Genomic DNA, 18737 nt, shown 5'->3' with positions numbered 1-18737 from the left:
AAGTTTTAGCATAGATGACTTCAAATATCCATACTTGTAACAAAGTTGTGGATCTTATTTTCACAATTACACAAAGTTTATTAATTCGACTTGGGTACTTCCCATTGAAAGAAAAAGGGGCGACCCTTTTCATCACATCCCTTCCATTATCAAACTACATGGGGCCAGTGTCATAGCTGAGTGCTCAAGATATGTAGTTTCAATTTGGACCTTCAATTACTAGTCAGTACAATTTAAGGGGAGTGAGGAAGAGAATTAAGAGGAGCTCAAAAGACAGCTTTTCCCTTCAAATATATCAACTGATACAACAACCCATAACAATTCCTATTCATGTGATAGCATCTAAAACTTTTGACTTCACATACAAATGGTTTCCCTGTGGCAATACTTTTGTCAACCATCTAAACATTTAAAATAAAAAACCATACACCTTTCTTAATAGTCTTTCAGAAGTAATATTTACAGTTAAATAATATATCATCAAAGAAACTATTAAAACCATAAACCACCTGAAAAAAGAACCGACAAAATGGATCAAAACACCAATCAAGTTGGATCAGCTAAATATATTTTTATCGCCGTGTGATTTGTCATGGCGTGAAGAGAATTAAGATGAAGATACAACAACAGAGTAACATCAACTAAACTGAATTATTTACTGAATCATATTTCTGTTTCTCTTTCTGTATGGACCGGAAAATTCGTTCTGCCGACTCAGTTGCAGATCTAGGGTTGTGCGGCACAACCTTGATCACCCGGGTCTGCTGGTCGCTGCAATGGGCCTGAGGATCTTGATCCGGAACCTGAACAGCTGAAGCCATAGGAAAAAGTGGGAGAGGATCCCTTTCTTCAGCTACATGACCTGGCCCTGCTCCTTGTGCCCTCTCACATGGACTGCTTGTTGTACTCCCTTGTAATTCACTATCTTTAGATGTCTTAAACTTCCAAGCACCACTAGCAACAGCTTCACTATTCTGGTTTGAATAGTTGCATGAGCTTTCTTGGCGCATATTGAATTTTACCTCCCATGCTGATAATTTTTCTGCTTGCCCATGTGGCCGGGTACCAGCTAACAGGCTTGACTGGTCAACAGCTGAGGCAGATGTAACCGGGCTCATGACTGGAATGCCATATGGAGTGAAGTATGTCGGACCAACTGGAGGAGTGCCAGGAAGAACACCTATGCCTTGTTGGTGAGTAGCCATAACTCCATATGCAGGATTCATAAAGTCCCCTGCCATTGGAGGTAGGCTAACAGGCCCACAACCTCCATAAACAGGAGCCATGAAACCACCAGTAGGTGGACAAGGCCCTGTATATGGCTTGTAGAAAAGTCCTTCAGAAGGAGAGATAATGGGAACCAACCATTGATTCCCTGGAGGTGGATGGAAACACCACGGAATCATTTTATTATCAGTAGCAACAGGTGCTGCTGGTGGATTTCCAGAATTAAGCCCACAGCTTGAATGTTGACTAACATGTCCCCCTTTGATACCATTGTTTAGAGAAGGAAGAGTGGGCTTTGCAACTGCATTCTCAGCTGCACATTCAATACTCTGATTTTGAGAATCATCTTTCTGCTTAACATTCCGTTGCACTGATGTCAGAAGGTACTCAGCAGGCAGCTTCTTCGTAGGAGATACCTTCAAAGAAGGTTTAGCCAGATAATGATTATTCTCAACCAAGAGGTGTGGTGAACCAGCAATCGATCTCTGAACCTGCTTGAATAAAAAGTATTCAAACTTATGATTCTTCTAGGCTAATCTAAATCAGATTATGAATTTAAATTATATGCATCACAATACAGAAAAGGCAATAACTTATGTCGGTCAATAACAGTTTACCTTTATCAATCTATGCAACTCAAATACTTGAACAGCAAACACCCTTTGTTGACTGAAAGTGGTAGGAGAGGAGAAGTGTCAGAAAACTTGACTACATGGAACTCTTGAACAAAAGAGGAAAATACAAAGATATGATAAACAGGTAATTGTAAACAAAATCAGCTGCAATTCATGGGCAAGAGGTAGATTCGTCACATATAGGTACGCTCTTTGTCAGGTATTCATACACTTTGAAGCACAACAAATTCATAAATCCCAAAGTCAGACACACCAAACAAAAACAAAAACAAAAACAAGAGAGAGAGAGAGAACAGAATATTCTTCTACAGATGCATGTTCAAGGTCACCATATAAACCCAAATAGACCTCTGAAATACAAACAAAAAAGAGGGGGGATTAGTAGAGCGTTTCTCAAATGTCTAGAGAGAGAATAAGCTAGATGAAGTACAAAAATTAAGATTGTCGAAGGCACACGCCAAAGGGATGCCCAATTTTTCTTTCCATTGGAACCTCAACATGATGGGCAAATAGAGCATGAACAAACTGACAGTAGAATAACAGTTTCTGCAAAACAAAGAAGCACATCTTCTCTGAATGCAGATCTGATTGCAAAAGGAAGTATCTTAACACCACTCAGATGTACCACAAATATGACTTGACACAAACCATAAGCTTTAAGGGCATGTAGCTGGAGAATATGAAAAAACAGTTCATTTTCCTGGAAAATATCATACTTGCAGAAATTATAATCATGAATTCAAGTTAACATCAAATGGTAAAATTCCAGCTAATCCTATAAAGGCATCAATGAAATAAATGTGCCGCTTAATCAATTCAAACCAGTTGATTATCTAACACTAACAAATGTGCTCCCACATCACACCTCCAGCGGATATAATGTTTCCATAGACAAAATACCCAACTGTTCCCTAGAATATGATGATAAATTCATATCTAAGAAAACACAAAACAAACTTGAATTCCTACTTCAAAGGAAATTCATCAAAAAAGAAGTGTCAGTATGAATGGAAAAATTCAAATAAAATCAACATACTGGAATTTGTAGTGATGATATATAGTGAGAATATGGAGCTTATCCAACTGGTTTCATCATTGGCTGATTCCAAAAGCAGACTGTTATGTGCTTGGGTTCTCCGCACTTACCTATTTTGATAAGATAAGATCGATTGGTAGAGAGATTGTAGGGAGTGATTGAAGGAATTATCGGCTAAATTTGGAGAAAGCCAACCTCAATTCTTGAGAGAGAAAGCATGGAGATAGAAAGAAGAGATTTAGGGATTTACTTGGCTGATTATGAGGTAGCCAAGCCTCACTTCTCATAAGAAAATAATTATGGAATTCAATCTTATCTTCTCTTCTCGTTACAATAATTTAAATAGGGAATACAACAACTACTAACTGCTGACCATGACTTACATGATTAGATAACTTCTACCAACCATCTTACTATTGGAACCACCCACTACCATACATAACTTCCTATTCCCATACAATAACTTAGTTTTACATAACTCCACTGGAAGTAGGATAGCCTCTTGCATGGTTCGTATGTAGACTTAGGCTCGCAACATAGACTAACTTCGTCTAAAGCAATAAATGATCAATTGTATGCAAACTGTAAACTCATGCAGTGTCCCACCAACTACCCACCCCCCATCCCCCCCCCCCCCCCCATGAGGGAGGCAATGGGGTTGCTGATTTTTTTCCTGGCTTTTTCACCCAAGGGACCATTGCTTGGAGCAATAGTAAAAGGTTTGGGTTGCCAAAGCAAATGCCTGGGTTCGAGCCTTGAAAGCGGCCACTTTGCGCAAAAAAAATTGCTGAAGGTTGGACTCTCTCCAAATTCACCCCTCCCAAGACCCCGCATAGGGCAGGAACAGCATTGAGTACTGACCCTTTTTAATGAATTTTAAAAACCCCCCGAAAAACAAAAATTCACAAGATTCCCTGATAATTAACATTTTGATCGGATCAACACAACTGTAATTGGAAGCAAAATGCAATTTTTTATGACTACATCAGCCCTTGTAAGTTGTAAGTACTTCAACAGGATCACCAAACCACGAAATATCAAAATTCTAGACTAAATGCTAGCCCCACATGAAAGAGCATCCCAGTGCACGAGTCTCCAGCTACTGCAGGGTCTGAGAGGGGTAAATGTACGCCTTACCCCCGCTTTCGTGGAGAGGCTGTTTCCATGTTTCAAAACCCACAACCTGATGGTTGCAATAGTGCAACTTAACCGTTGCGCCAACGCTCGACTACATGCAGCTGTTTTAAAAAAAATGGATCATTACATTAGTATCAGATGAGCTATGAAAATATCTACAATTTTACTGATGACTCACCATATACGAGACAATTGCCATCTCCTAACCCAAAGTATAAATGATATTTAGAAAGAGGGAAACAATAGACAAAGGTACAAATAACATGGCAACTACTGCTCCCTCAGTTTACTGGATTTCAGAAGGATCCAAGTAATGGAGTCTAAACCCTGACAATCAAATCTCAAAACCCCAAACCAATGGTAGGATCACAGGTTTATCACAAACAACCAGAATTTAAATAGTGATCTCACAATCAAACCAAAGGATATTGATGAAATTCAGGTAGATTAGGACTTTATATGATTATCAAATAACCCCAAAATATGGTGATGATCCAGCAGTCAGATTGTAAACTGTGGAAGAATCTCAGAAATAGCAAAAGTCCTAAAATTCTGAGAACTATAAGAATAGCAAATCAGTAGGTCTGATGAAGACCAAACTTTGGTCGAATCACCCTGTTGGAAGGATGATTAACACCTCCAAATATCAGACCAATCTAAGGGTTAGATTCCATTAGATGATAGGAACAAACTTTCAGCAAGAACATCCCAAAACAGGGGTGCCGCCAGCCACTAAAACAACCCGAAATTTGTTTTAAAAAATTTCCAGAATGAAATACCAGGTTAGGTTTATGTCAAGCAGTTATACAAGGATTGAATCTCACAGGAAAAAATTAAGTGAAGATCAGTGGCTGTACTTAAGTGATATCACAGGAAAGAAGAAGAAGAATAAAAGAAGGAAAAGAGAATCAGATCTCACACCTGACCTTATCACCCTCAGAATTCCACTGAGGTTGCTGTTGTCTCCCACAGAAGCTCTGTTTCTCACAGCACCATTGCAGCAAAGTTCACATTCATTCATAATAAAATCATGGGGGAGCTCTTAGGCTCTTACAACTTATAGATGGGTTGAGTAACCCATAAGGAAATTAAAAGACAGCAATTAAAAAAAGAATACCATAAGCTACTTTTGGCCTGATTCCTTCTTCCTTCGATGATACCTATCTGCATCACCAAGACTAATCCAGTGGTCTAACCCAGAAGGTAGTGACATTACTAAGCAAATATTCTGATAGCTTTTGTGGGTCCACCAGCTGCGATATGTATCATAACCTTATCTCAATCAACATGAAAAAAATCTCCTAAGGTGATCAGTTTCTAGAACAGTGAATGGGCATCAGAAATACATCTAGACAATTACACAGGTGGGGCTTCACACAATGCATCACTTAAATGAATAAAGCTAAGTGATCCATTTATCTACACTTAATTGCTTTAATTTCTCATATACAAACCATATAAGCAGATACAGCATCAAACTCGGGAATTGAATTTGACATATTCAGACAAGGAAGATTATAATCTTTTTCATTCACTGTTTACCTCAATTTCTCATATGCAAACCATATAAGCAGATACAGCATCAAGCTCGGAAAGGGAATTTGACATGTACAGACAAGGAAAAATATATTCTTTCCCATTCACTGTTTTACAGAAATAAATGACAAAATACAACATCTTGGGATAAGGTGAGAATCCCTGCAACAATGAGTCACATACAACTGAAGAATGATCACTATACTAACCTGTTAGCTACACTAATATACACATAGCCACAGATTCCTATTCATCTTCTTCAATCACTATACACAAAATAATGGCAAAATACAACATCTTGATAAAGGGTGAAAATACCCTTGAAAAATATTAAAACAATAGATCATCAATGAATAGTGTACAACTGGAGCTGAATGACTAGGCTACCCATTAGCAACACTAATATAAAGATTGTCAGACCCCTATTTTAGACCAAATCATCCCATTGATCTTGAGAATAAATATCCATCAATTCCATTCAAGAAATGAGAATGCAATAGCTATTCGTGATGCCCGTTCTGAACATGTCAGTATCTCTTCCTTGCTCTCAATTGCGAAGGTCTCCTGCAATGGCCAAGGACTAAAATATTGTCCAATATGACATGTACGTGTGGTCAGATGACACATAAGAAAGCAAATGGCATATGGCCCTAAATCCTTTCCCCCCAGAATGCTGCCCGAGATGAACCTGTATAAGTTTGAATGTGATACGTAAGTCACAACAATAACCATGCACCTCCCTTAAACACAGACTTGATTAATTTTTCAGCCAGTTGTTTAGAGAAAAAAGAAAATGGGAGACAGAATCAAAGATATGAGTGTGAAGGAGACAGCATACGGTTCTTTATAGCTTCTTAGTTAAAAGATCTTAACTAACTAGATCTACTCTAAGAAGACAAAAAGATTGGCTTCTCCCACGCCAGCTAGAAGAAGTACAACAAAAACTGAATCAAATGCAAACAGTTGAAAATTAGAAGAAACATAACCTGGTGACAGCGTTAAATCATTTGCAGAATGCCTGCTGCCTTGTCACAGTATTTAGACTTTATAGCCACGTTTCATAACCCAGATCATCAATGCCAAGCCATTAGGCAGGTTGAGACAATCCAACATACAGCAATAAATAGAAAATATTATTTAAAATCAAATAATATGTTAAAAATAGAACAGAGGAAACATTTATGCCATCTCCTCAATCCAATTTCTCCTCCATCTCTGAAATTCCCTTCCCAAAACAACGGTGATGACTCTCCTTCCCTCAGCAAAGGCTTCCCCCCTATTGCAGTATTTAATGGGTTTCCAGTCAAGTGTCAGAATGGAAAGTAAATGACAATATGCCTCAACATATACGGATTTAGACATCAATCTCTTCAGAATAATAAAGTATAACTACTGAATGAGAAATATAGCCACCAAGACTACTCCTCGAACAGTTGACAATCAAGATAACCCTTTTATCAAACTGGAACAAAGTCAATATCGCTAAACAGTATGAAAACAAGGTCAACTGAATAATATAGATAACCATGAGATGACAACAAGAAGTGGCATGCCAACAAAAGGAAAGGATTAGATAATGAGAAGTACAAAGCCAGGTGCCCCACTAAAGTCATTAGTCATGAAAAGTAATTGACTACTCGAAGGAATAACAGGTCCCTGGGCCACTTGGACATAAAATCATAGCCAAGAAAATGGAGAAATGGTTTAGGATATATTCCTATGAATATGAAGACCAAAGAGAATGAAATGATAATAAGAAATATACAGATACAACTAATTAAGAAATACTTATAGATGACCCATGTACAGATAAGAAATGAACAGCTAAAAACATAGTTGGTCACAATTTTTCCTTTTATCCTATATGTATTAGAATCACAAGATCTTGGTCCATCGAAGAGAAAAACGAGTAAGGTTTCAAAAGGTTTTGACTACCTAGAATAACCCTAAAGAAAAGTGGCAGAAATAACCTACATGATGACACTCAAAAATCTGAGAAGCGCTATAACAATTATCATTCTAAACTGATCAAACGTGCCTAAGATGAAGCTTGAATTTGTTGTACTGGATCAATTCATTATGTTGCAGTAATATCACTAGTTCACTTGAATTATCATACTAGATGAAAATAACGAGGAGCTTCAAAACCTGGATAAGCATACAACCAAGCCTTCAATTGTATGTACCAGGTAGTGATCATGTTCTGCATTGTAGAGATTGACAGCAAGCTTATGATTTGAGATTCATGGCACAAGCACAACAAATCCCTAAAAACTCAAGGACAATTTTTTTCTCCCAAAAAGGGGGAAAGACTATTATCTACTTATCTTAGGTATTTAGCTATTGAATAAGTCTATTTTTTAACTTCCTCTCTGTTGAGTTTCTAGGGTTATTTTGATCTTTTGGGCTATGACACTGTTCACGTGAACAGTGTCGTGAACAAGGTTATTTTAGTTCCCATGTTATTTTTATTGATGATTATATAAATAGAGGAGGGGCCTGCAGTTAGGCATTCTATTATAGCCGCCGGCAGCCTCCCACGACTTTGGTTGTCTCTTCTCTTCTCTTCTCTTTCCTTTCTCCTTGCCTTGGTTTGGTTGCAGGATTTTGGTTTTGTAACATGGTATCAGAGCTACTGTAATCAAATCAGGGTTTTCTCATTCTCACTTCCGCTGATTTTTCCTTCTTTTTTTTTTTTTTTTCAAATCCTGTGGTGTGCAACCACCTATTGCTGCCTCTACTATGACTTAAGCCTCCGACTCTCATCAAAGAAGGGCTCTACTACTGCATACAAGCCTTTTTCAAGTTGCTGAGTTGCCGATTGAGGAAGATTCAGTCGATTTCCCTCTCCTCTGCTAAAATCAACTTTTTCAGGGTTTTGCCTGAAATCGATTTCTGTTCCAGAGAACCTTTCTCTTGCGATGATTATTTGGGTGCATTGGATTTCTTCTGCCTGGTTGCTGCTATTGGTTATAGACCTTGCCGATTTATGCTTCTTCAAGAGGTATTCATACCCTGCTGCTCGATTCTTTTTTTATGGTGAACTGCTGATTTACTTCTTCTGGGAAGTATACCCTATTGCTGGTTCTTCATTCCAGCACTGTATTGGCTCCATATTGGACTCTACCTGCTTCTACTATTGGATCTCCTCCTCACAGATCGATTATTTTTTTGAGGTTTCCAAAACCCTGACAAGGTGATCAACTTTTTCTTGGGTGCTGGTTCTGTCTGTTCCTGCTGCCCATCTTTGCCTTTCTTCATTATGGCTGAGATGAAGACCACTGTTCCTCTTACGGATAATGTGAACGTAACCATCACCTCTATCAAACTCAAAGGAAGTTCTAACTATTTACTGTGGGCTCAAGCTGTGAAGGTTTATATTATGGCCAAAGATAAACTCAAGTATATTACATCTGATCCCCCTGCCTCTGAAGAAAAAGAATATGGTGAGTGGATGAAGGAAAATGCAATCACACTTATTTGGTTGTGGAACAGTATGGAGCCTGACAATGCTGCTAATGTTATGTTCCATACTACTGCTATGGGTGTGTGGGAAGACTTGAAGGACACCTATTCTCAGGAGAAAGATATGACTCTTATCTATGACCTCTATGAGAAGTTGTTTCAACTTCAACAGTCCAACAAGTCTCTCCAGGATTATTATAGTGCCTTTAAGGGCATGGTTGAAGAGCTGAATGTTTTCCAACAACTCACCACTGATATTGAGAAGCTCAAGGTCCAACGCAATGAATTCTTTGTTTCTAAATTTTCGGCTGGTTTGAATTCTGATCTGAAGACTGTGAAAGGTCACCTACTTGCTGGCGAGACAGTCCCTACTCTTGCTTATACATATTGTCGCCTTCAGCGTATTGTCTCCCCTGCGAAATCTGACTCCTCCATTAAGGAAAGCTCTGCTTTTATTGCTGGTCGTAGGTTAGGGGGAGGCTGTGGGTCTGGTGCGCGTGGTTCTGGTGGACAGCATACCGACCATTCTTCAAGGCAGTATTCTTATTCTGGCAAGCCTAATCACACAAATGAGACTTGTTGGGCCAAGCATGACAAGCCAGAATGGGCATACCAATTAGCCAATCATACAGTAGATGATCATGGTAATGATATAGTGTCTTCTAGTGATACCATACCCAGAACCTCCTTAGGTGGTTCATCTACCAATCGTGATGATATTTCTCAGATCGTACACCGTTTACAGAGTCTTGAGATATCTACTCATACATCTACTGGGTCTTCCACTTCTGCTGCTACCTTAGCTCATGCAGGTACACCTGCCCTCCTTACCACTACCTATACTCCACGGATCATTGATTCCGGGGCATCTGCTCATATGACTAGTAAGTCCTGTACTCCTGTCTGTTTACTTCATTTACCAACCATGATACTTCCATGTCTGTCATTCTTGCTAATGGCTCTTCTACCCCTCTTTCTGGTCATGGTACAATGTCCCCTACCTCCTCCATCAATCTTTCTTTTGTTTTGAATGTTCCTCAATTTCCTTCAAGTTTACTTTTTGTTAGTTAGTTAACAATTGCTCTGTAATTTTTTCCCTTCTCATTGTGTTTTCCAGGATCTTCACACGAGGAAGACAATTGGTGGAGGGCGTGAAAAGGATGGATTGTACTACCTCAATGGTGCTTCCTCGACTTCTTCTGTTGCTGCCCATACCGTTGGTGGTGTGACTCCTTTCCAATGGCATTGTCGGTTAGGTCATTTGTCTTTGTCTAGTTTGAAACTCTTGTTTCCTAGGATTAAGTCTTTGTCTAGCTTAGAATGTGAGGCCTGCAAGTTGGGAAAGCACCATCGTGCTTCATTCCCTTCTCATTCTGTGGCTCGTAGTCCGTCTTTATTTTCTTTAGTCCATTCAGACATTTGGAGTCCTTGTCGAGTTAAAAATAAACATGGGTTTATGTATTTTGTGACTTTTGTGGACGATTATTCTTGCCTCACTTGGTTGTACCTCTTGAAGGATCGTTCTGATTTCTTATCTGTGTTTCACAATTTTTATAATGAAATCAAGACTCAATTTGGTATCCCCATTAAAGTTTTTCGATCTGACAATGCTTTGGAATATGTGCAAAGAGATATTTCCAGTTTTTGTGCTGGTCGTGGAATGATTCAGCAAACCAACTACTCATACACCCCACAATAAAATGGGGTGGCGGAGCGCAAAAATAGACATTTGTTCGAGGTAGCCCGTGTTATTATGTTACATATGCATGTTCCTTAGTTTTTTTGGTGTGATGCGGTTTTAACTGCCTGTTATTTGACTAATCGTCTTCCGTCTTCCATTCTTGCCGATAAGTCTCCATTTTCCGTTATTTTTCCTACCTTACCCTATTTTCCTTACCTCCTCGTGTATTTGGTTGTGTTTGTTTTGTGCACAATTTGCACTCTCATCTTGATAAGTTATCTCCTCGGTCCTGTTTTTCTGGGTTATCCTCGGACTCAAAAAGGCTACAAGTATAATGATCCAATTACCTAGAAGTATTTTGTGAGTGTTGATGTCACCTTCTTTGAGGGTACTTTCTTTTTCTCTCCCCAAGTATCTTCCTTTGAGGATGAGTGGACCACTCCTCCCAGTCCGGGGTCTCCTCCTAGTCCCTCCTTAGTTCCGTTCACACCACCTTTACAAGTATATCAATGACGGAAAAAATCAGTGCTACTCGGAGAGGCAGAAAAAATAATTTCCTGCACCATCTTCTTCCTCTGGTGGAGCTCCAAGTCCTACTTTATCTGATGACTTACCAGTTGCTAAGCATAAAGGTACACATTCCTGTACTCTAAAATCTGTGGTTGTGTATCCTATAGATCTGCTTGTTTCCTTGTCTCATCACCCTCCTTCTATTCATCAACTTGCATTGTCTCTCTCTACTAACACTATTCCTAAAAATAATACTGAAGCTCTACAACTCCTTGGCTGGAAAGCCGCCATGGATGTTGAAATGGATGTTCGTTTGACCCGTAATACTTGAAGTTTGGTAGATTTACCTCCTGGTAAGGACTTGGTTAAGTGTCGTTGGGTTTATACTGTTAACTACCATCCGGATGGATCTGTTGAACGGCTGAAAGCCCATCTGATTGCCAAAGGGTATACTCAGACTTAAGGAGTTGATTACTTCGAGACATTCTCTCCTGTTGCCAGGTTGAATTCGGTTCGCCTGCTTATTTCTCTTGCTGTTAACTTTGATTGGCCCTTATTTCAATTGGATATTAAAAATGTGTTCCTCTATGGTGATCTGCAAGAGGAGGTCTATACGGAGCAACCTCCAGGGTATATTGCTCAGAGGGAGAGTAGTGGTCGTGTTTGCAGATTAAATAAAGCTATTTATGGCCTTAAACAATCTCCTATGGCGTGGTTTGAGAAGTTTAGTGTCATCGTTATCTCTTGTGGTTTTTCACAATGTTACTCTGACCATTCTGTTTTTGTTCGTCACCGAGGGGATAGAATAATTGTTTTGATTGTTTATGTGGATGATATCATCATCTCTAGTAATGATGTGGAGTGGTATTATTGAGGTAAAAGAATATCTACAACAGCATTTTCAGACCAAGGATTTAGCTCAACTTCACTATTTCCTTGGTATTGAGGTTGTGAGAAGCAAGAAAGGTATTATCTTGTCCCAAAGAAAATATGTCTTAGATCTCCTATCTGACACTGGTATGCTTGCATCAAAACCAGTGGATGTTACTATGGATCCTCATCAGAAGTTTGGAGTTGATGATGGTGAGCGTCATAAAGATGTGCATCAGTATAGGAGCTTGATTGGGAAGTTGATATTTCTCACAGTCACAAGGCTAGACATATATCTTGCAATCGGTGTCCTTAGCCTGTTTATGGAGTCTCCTCAGAAGGCTCATTGGGATGCAGCTGTTCGTATCCTTCGGTATTTGAAGGATGCTCCTGGTAAAGGGCTTATATATCGACCCAATAAGCATATAGAGTTGATTGCTTTCTTTGACATTGATTGGGCTGGTTCAGCCAGTGTTCGCCTTTCTACTATAGGCTACTGCACTTGTAACCTAGTTACGCGGCATAGTAAGAAACAGATCACCATTGCCAGATCTAATGTTGAGGCGGAATACAGAGCTATGGCTCATACTACAGCCGAATTGATGTGGCTCCGTTTTCTTCTCCCTGAGATGGGTTTTCGGTTTTCCTGTGCCTACTCCTATGATGATGTTTTATGACAACCAAGCTGCCATATATATTGCCAACAATCCGGTCTATCACAAACGAACCAAGCATATTGAAGTGGATTGTCACTTTGTTCGGGATGCAGTTTTAAAGAAGCTCGTTGAGACTCCTTTTGTTTCTTCCAAAGACCAGTTGGCTGACATCTTTACTAAGTCTTTGTTTGCTCCAAACTTTTGCACTTGTTGTAACAAGCTAAGCATGGGAGATGTATATGCTCCAGTTTGAGGGGGAGTGTTGAGTTTCTAGGCCTATTTTGGTCTTTTGGGCTCTGACACAGTTCACATGAATAGTGACGTGAACAGGGGTATTTTAGTCCCCATGTTATTTTTATTGATGATTATTATAAATAGAGGAGGGGCCTGCGGTTAGGCATTCTATTCTAGCCGGAGGCAGCCTCCCACGACTTTGGCTGTCTCTTCTCTGCTCTTCTCTTCTCTTCTCTTCTCTTCTCTTCTCTTCTCTATTCTCTTTCCTTTCTCCTTGCCTTGGTTTGGTTGCAGGATTCTTGTTTTGTAACACTCTTATTTTGTGGTAGCAAAGTTAACCAATTCTATTAAGGTGGCAGCAAAAGAATACAAGGATAGAGTACAAGAACAACCAGCTAAAGCCAGAAACCCACTAAGACGTAAGCACCTAAGTACGAGTGACGTCTAGAAACCTTGCTTTGGCCAACTCATCAGCTTGGATAAGTACCTAACTTTTCTTTTCTTCTTTTATAGGAAAAGTTTAGTTGGTTCTTCAGCTTTAATACGGGGGCTGGATTTAAGTCAACTCAACCAAGTATTATTTTGGGTTAGTTCTGGTTAGTCAAATTTTAGACATATTCTTTGAGTTGTTTTGTGGCATATTTTAGAAGTCTAAGTTGAGTCGGCATAATGTTACCATCACCTTTCTTCAGGCCAGTTACTCAGGTAAAAATGTGCCAATTTTGCATGAAATGCTATTAAAATACTTATACACTGAGACCAACAGTTTGCATATGAATTTGGGGAAGTTTTGCATGAAATGCTATTAAAATACTTATACATTGAGACCAACACTTTGCATATTGGGGAAGTTACTGCTTATTAAAATACTTATAATAAGCAGTTTTGCATGAAATGCTATTAAAATACTTATACATTGAGACCAACAGTTTGCATATTAATTTGGGGAAGTTACTGCTTATAGCACAGTGTCATCTTGTGCAACGATAATTTTTCACATTTTTTTAGTTTACTTACAAGTTATGACACAAAGATAATCTTCTTCAAGCAAGAAATATGAATAGATGTCTCCTCCAGATTACACACACAGAAAAGATGGGGGGGGGGGGGGGGAAGCTACATGTCCTTTCCTCCCCTAATAAATATGAATCCCATTCTTTCCAGGGAAAGGTTTCTCTTGAATCTGGACGGCTCATCCTAAAGGAATATATCGACAGCACATCTCTTTTTGTGCCACGTGGAAGGGAAATGCAGCAATTCTGAGTGTTGGATATCTCAAGGACAATCTGGATTGGCCGCATATCAAATTCAGACTTAAATTCAATCATATACCCTCCAATTAGCATTTTACTTTGTATTTTTCAGCATTCATGTGTTGGCATGCACCTTCCCATAGTCCTAGAATTTGAAAGCTTTATTGTGCCACTTGGCCAACTCCATTTAGGCTGAAACTTGGCACGCGAGCAGGGAACGTTGGGGTATACCAGTCCACAGATTTCAAACCCATCCACCCTGCCATATAGCAGATACTTATCCCGTCCAATAGCAATCAAGAAAAACCGCACCCTTTTTTAATTAAGAAGGGAAAACTATTTGAGTGAGAATTTATCTTTCTGGTCAACATTCAGATTTTCACGGAATTCCTTTTATCATCATTCATCCTGAATTCATCAAAACCTCATGGTCAATGCCAAGAAACCCATAGAAGGATTTCAACAGAAAAAATATCTTTATTCCCTTTTCTTCTGTTTCTTATGATTTTCTACAATTCTCCACCATGATTTAGATACCATCTATAGTTTCTTGATTCTTCTAAGATCCAACTTCACTTTAGGATTATCCCTTGTTGTCCAGTGTCCTCAGTGTTACACCTAGGTTCCCACAGGTGCATTCAGTTCTGCCTCCTTCAAATCTTGGCAGTCATCCATCTCATCATCATCTCAGCTACTCTTTCTTCCTTTTTTTTTTTTACCTTTCATTTTTCTTTTTAAGAGAGAATCAATCATAAACTTACAATTCGCGTGAAAGCATTAGTAGAATCACAAGCCTTTCTATCTATTTGTTATTATGAAACAAAATGCACATGCAACTAGCGCAATTCAAGGAATAGCAAATTCAATCAGATTAAGCCAGTTATACAGAAACAGACAAATCATAATAAACATAAACTAATGGCAGGTAGTATTAGACTTGGTATACATAGTAATTATTTCAAATTAACAATTATGTAGAGAACTCTAATTGAAATATCCCCAATGGGAATAAATGTAGGTATAATTGAGCAAGGGTACTTACTCGACTATTGCTCTTCTTGCCTTCCAGAAACGGTTCTGTCCTATCACTCCTACAACATCATCAGGGGATATATCCAATCTTGATATAGAGTCCAACATGGAGGTCTCAGAGACGTCATCATTTCTATCCATGCCTCTCACTTGTAATGACCCATGTGAATTGTCTTCATGGTACTCACTCCCAAATTCAGCCTGACCAGGACTTCTGCGGCTATTTCCAGGCGATATTCTGGAAAAGGGTTCACTTCTCACACTTGAAACATTTCCCTTTTCCAACCCGACGGATTCAACTGAAATCCCATCACCATAAACAGTGTTGTTTTGGAGCAAGACAGGTCTATATTCCTGTTGTACCCATCCACCAGTATCACACACTCTTCCAAAACCATCCGGTTGACTACTTTGATGTTCCAGATTTGCAGATCCACGAGCATACTTTGAGGGCTCAGCAACCTTTTCTCTACTCAATTTGTGGGATGCAAGCATTTCTGTACACTCTCTACTTGTGAAAGACCCTTTCAGGTTCTCCTCAATGTGGTTACTTACTGATTGTCTTGACGTCATATCTGTGGTGTCGGAACGTTTTGAGTGCTTATTGCAAGCATCCTGAGGTTGATTCAATAGATTGCTACTTGTAGCTGCAGATTTCAGCAGACTATTCACTGGGGTAATTGCAGAATGACCCTGGTTAGTTGGGCAGAAGGGAGCAAGTCTTTCTCTGTCTATGCTGGGAATATCCTTATTAGGACAAGGAGCAACACCTGGGTGGATAAAGGTGGGAACCCTTACATCATCCTCATCTGCAAGCTGCTTTTGACCAGAGTTCCTCGAGTTGGAGTGATCATGTCGATGGAACAAATTGTACTCAGGAGTTGATGGCATGTGCCCTGTAGCATTCGATGTTCGATAATTTGCATTTTTCATGGATTTCCGCTCAAATACTGCCATCAATCCATCTAAATTCACCCCATTGGAAGAACAGCAGTGAGGCTTCTCAGAAAAATGAGCAGGTGTGGGAGAAGGAATGTAACAAGGGGAAAACACACTCCTTTCATGGCCTCCACCCTAAAGCCATCAAGCACACTTTGCAATCAGAGATAACAGAAGGCAATAAAGCATAGAACTGCAAATTTATTCAAATTTGGAAAACATCAAGGTTGTTCACATGAAGAATAAGGGCAACAACTAAGAGAGGGAGACTAAAGGGGCAAAAAACACAAACAAAGACAGCCACAGAACCATTCTAATGAGAGCCAGCCCCCAAGTAATGAATGTTGCATCCTCAGAAAGACTCAAAGTTCCACAAGAACACAGAAAGAATCCCCATTTCTTTTCCCCAGATAGGCATTCAAAGCAATAGCAAATCCAAAATTTACAGTTCATTATCACAAATCACTAAACTTTATGGTACAAAGCAGAGGAACATAAATTACTTATGGGGAAAAAAAATAACATGCAGGCAAAAGAGAAATCAAATGTTGCAAATAATTCACATAACTCATTCAAATAAAAATAAGGGGAAAGGTTTTGTACACGGTCGTGTAAACCGTGTACAGGAGAGAGTCTCTCACAAAAAGTTGGAAAAGGCATAAATACCCACTCATTAATTACTACCTTGAAACTCCCACCCTCTCACATACACGGTTTACACTACCGTGTACGAAAACTTTCTCCTAAAAATAAAATAGCAACCATTCTTTCTGTCCTCGAAAACCATTCAAGAATAAAATGGTACATAAAACCAAAGACAACAAATTATACCCATAATGACTTCTAAACCGAAAAGTAGTAACCCAAAAGTTCCTATTTTCATTCGAAAACCCAATCCGAGATATGGGTAATCCCCAAGGTCTCACCTAAACCCATATTTTTCTCCCAATAATCCACTCATTAATGAGCACAGTAAACCCAACAGTTGCCATAGCAGCCGCAATTCAAACCAATCAAAACAATAAACGAAACCCCTATCGCTCAATTATGACTCATAAACAACTATCCATACACACATTCACATGCAAAGTAAGACTCGCAGAAAGCACATGAGTTCGAATAGAAGAACATGGTATTCTCAAATTAATATATACACACATCAATCGCAAACAATCAAAAGAATTAACAATTTGTTTGAGCTCAGTGAAGTAATCTTATAATAAATTCCTTAAAAATAACAATAAACGACTACTCACTCGCGTGAAGAAGTAACCAAATAACCCAAAAAAAAAACACAAATTCTAAACCCACCTTGCTCGAGGACGTTGAAGGAACCAAGCTACCAGCGTTGTGACGCGGCAGGCTCAAGGTTGACGTCAACCCAGAATTGAACCTCTGAGAAGGTACACTGAGTTGTTCATAAAGGGCCATCTTGTTCCTCGGAGGTGCCCTCGGCCCCCCGTTCTCTCTATCATTAACATAGAGCCTCGGAAACATAGGACCTGTGATCTTTTCCTCATCTTTTCCTCCCTCCATTCTCCTTCCCTTTCAGGACTTGCAACAAAAAACCCAACTACAGTAACCAATTTTTGGATCAAATTCACCAGAACATCCCATGCCCCAGATCTCCCACAACTAAATCCACTAGCTGAGAACACAAAATCTCGCCTACCCAGATGAGAAAATCGACTGTTTATACTGAATAGACTACAATTCCAAGAACACAATAACACCCACCTGCAAATGAAAGATCTTTTCGCCCGAAACCGAGGAGAATCCTAAAAGAGAAAACCAACGATTTTGGGAGAACAAGGAGTAAAAGCTCTGCCGTATATCTTCAGTGATGGATAGCGGCAGTGGAGAAAAGGGATCGATCGGTTCACAAAGAAAGATTGGTAACGAGAAAGAGGGTCGCATTGGAACTCCGTATAACATCAAAATCTGAGAGAAATCAATTTAAAATGAGAAGAGAATAAAATAAGAAAAATGTATAAAAAGGCGTTTAGGACAACAAATAGATGAGGAAAGAACTAAGGAAAAAGTGTTGGGTTATGGACCCCACCGAGCCGAAATTCTTGTTAAATGACCAAATTGGGTTTCCTTACAAATCTAATACCTAACTTGTAAGATTGCCAACCCCAAACACAGCTGGTTAGCCACGTATATATAATTGGCATTTTAATAATAATTTTGTACTTTTGATGACCCATGAAAAATCCATTAAAGATAACGCAAGATCTTCAAACTCTTTAAAGGGTAGAGAAAAATATATATTTAAATATTAATTTCATCTTAGTGTTTATGGGGATTAGGAAGGATTATATATTTTGATCTTAATTAGTGATGGCCACGTGTGTTGTTACCTTATCAACGTTATGCATTCATTTGAACCATTAGATTACTGCCACGTACAATTCCAGATAAGCGAGTGAGTTTTTTAGATAGGGGAGTGAGTCAAAGAGCAAGATAAAGAAATCACATTAAATTTAAGGAGTTTTAAGTAGGGACAATTTAGTAAATTCACTT

The 18737-nt window shown here is 39.1% G+C and overlaps 1 protein-coding gene across 3 annotated transcripts; it reads right to left on the bottom strand.

The window, feature by feature from the left end:
- Positions 1-408: 408 nt before the first annotated feature.
- LOC122667771 (protein HEADING DATE 3B-like) lies at positions 409-18071 on the bottom strand. 3 transcript variants are annotated; one of them, XM_043864196.1, is made up of 5 exons: positions 17523-18071; positions 15283-16346; positions 1845-1896; positions 1496-1718; positions 409-1375 (listed from the first exon to the last, which is right to left on the bottom strand). In XM_043864196.1, exons 1-5 carry the CDS (start codon positions 17745-17747, stop codon positions 642-644), a joined length of 2298 nt encoding a protein of 765 aa, XP_043720131.1. In that variant the 5' UTR covers positions 17748-18071; the 3' UTR covers positions 409-641. The 3 variants fall into 3 exon arrangements, with proteins under 3 accessions (XP_043720131.1, XP_043720129.1, XP_043720130.1); XM_043864194.1 differs by having other exon boundaries at positions 409-1718; XM_043864195.1 differs by having other exon boundaries at positions 409-1643.
- Positions 18072-18737: the final 666 nt, after the last annotated feature.

Source organism: Telopea speciosissima, chromosome 7 (assembly GCF_018873765.1).
Source record: "Telopea speciosissima isolate NSW1024214 ecotype Mountain lineage chromosome 7, Tspe_v1, whole genome shotgun sequence".
NCBI classification, from domain to species: Eukaryota; Viridiplantae; Streptophyta; class Magnoliopsida; order Proteales; family Proteaceae; genus Telopea; species Telopea speciosissima.
This window is presented reverse-complemented; position numbering and strand designations above follow the sequence as displayed.

Excerpts from the sequence above, each read along its gene's own strand:
- LOC122667771 (XM_043864194.1), bottom strand. The coding sequence starts at position 17,747 with ATGGAGGGAGGAAAAGATGAGGAAAAGATCACAGGTCCTATGTTTCCG. Across the intron at positions 16,347-17,522 it reads CTTCAACGTCCTCGAGCAAG|GGTGGAGGCCATGAAAGGAG; the intron begins GTGGGTTTAGAA and ends TGATGGCTTTAG. Across the intron at positions 1,719-1,844 it reads AGTTGCATAGATTGATAAAG|GTTCAGAGATCGATTGCTGG; the intron begins GTAAACTGTTAT and ends TTATTCAAGCAG.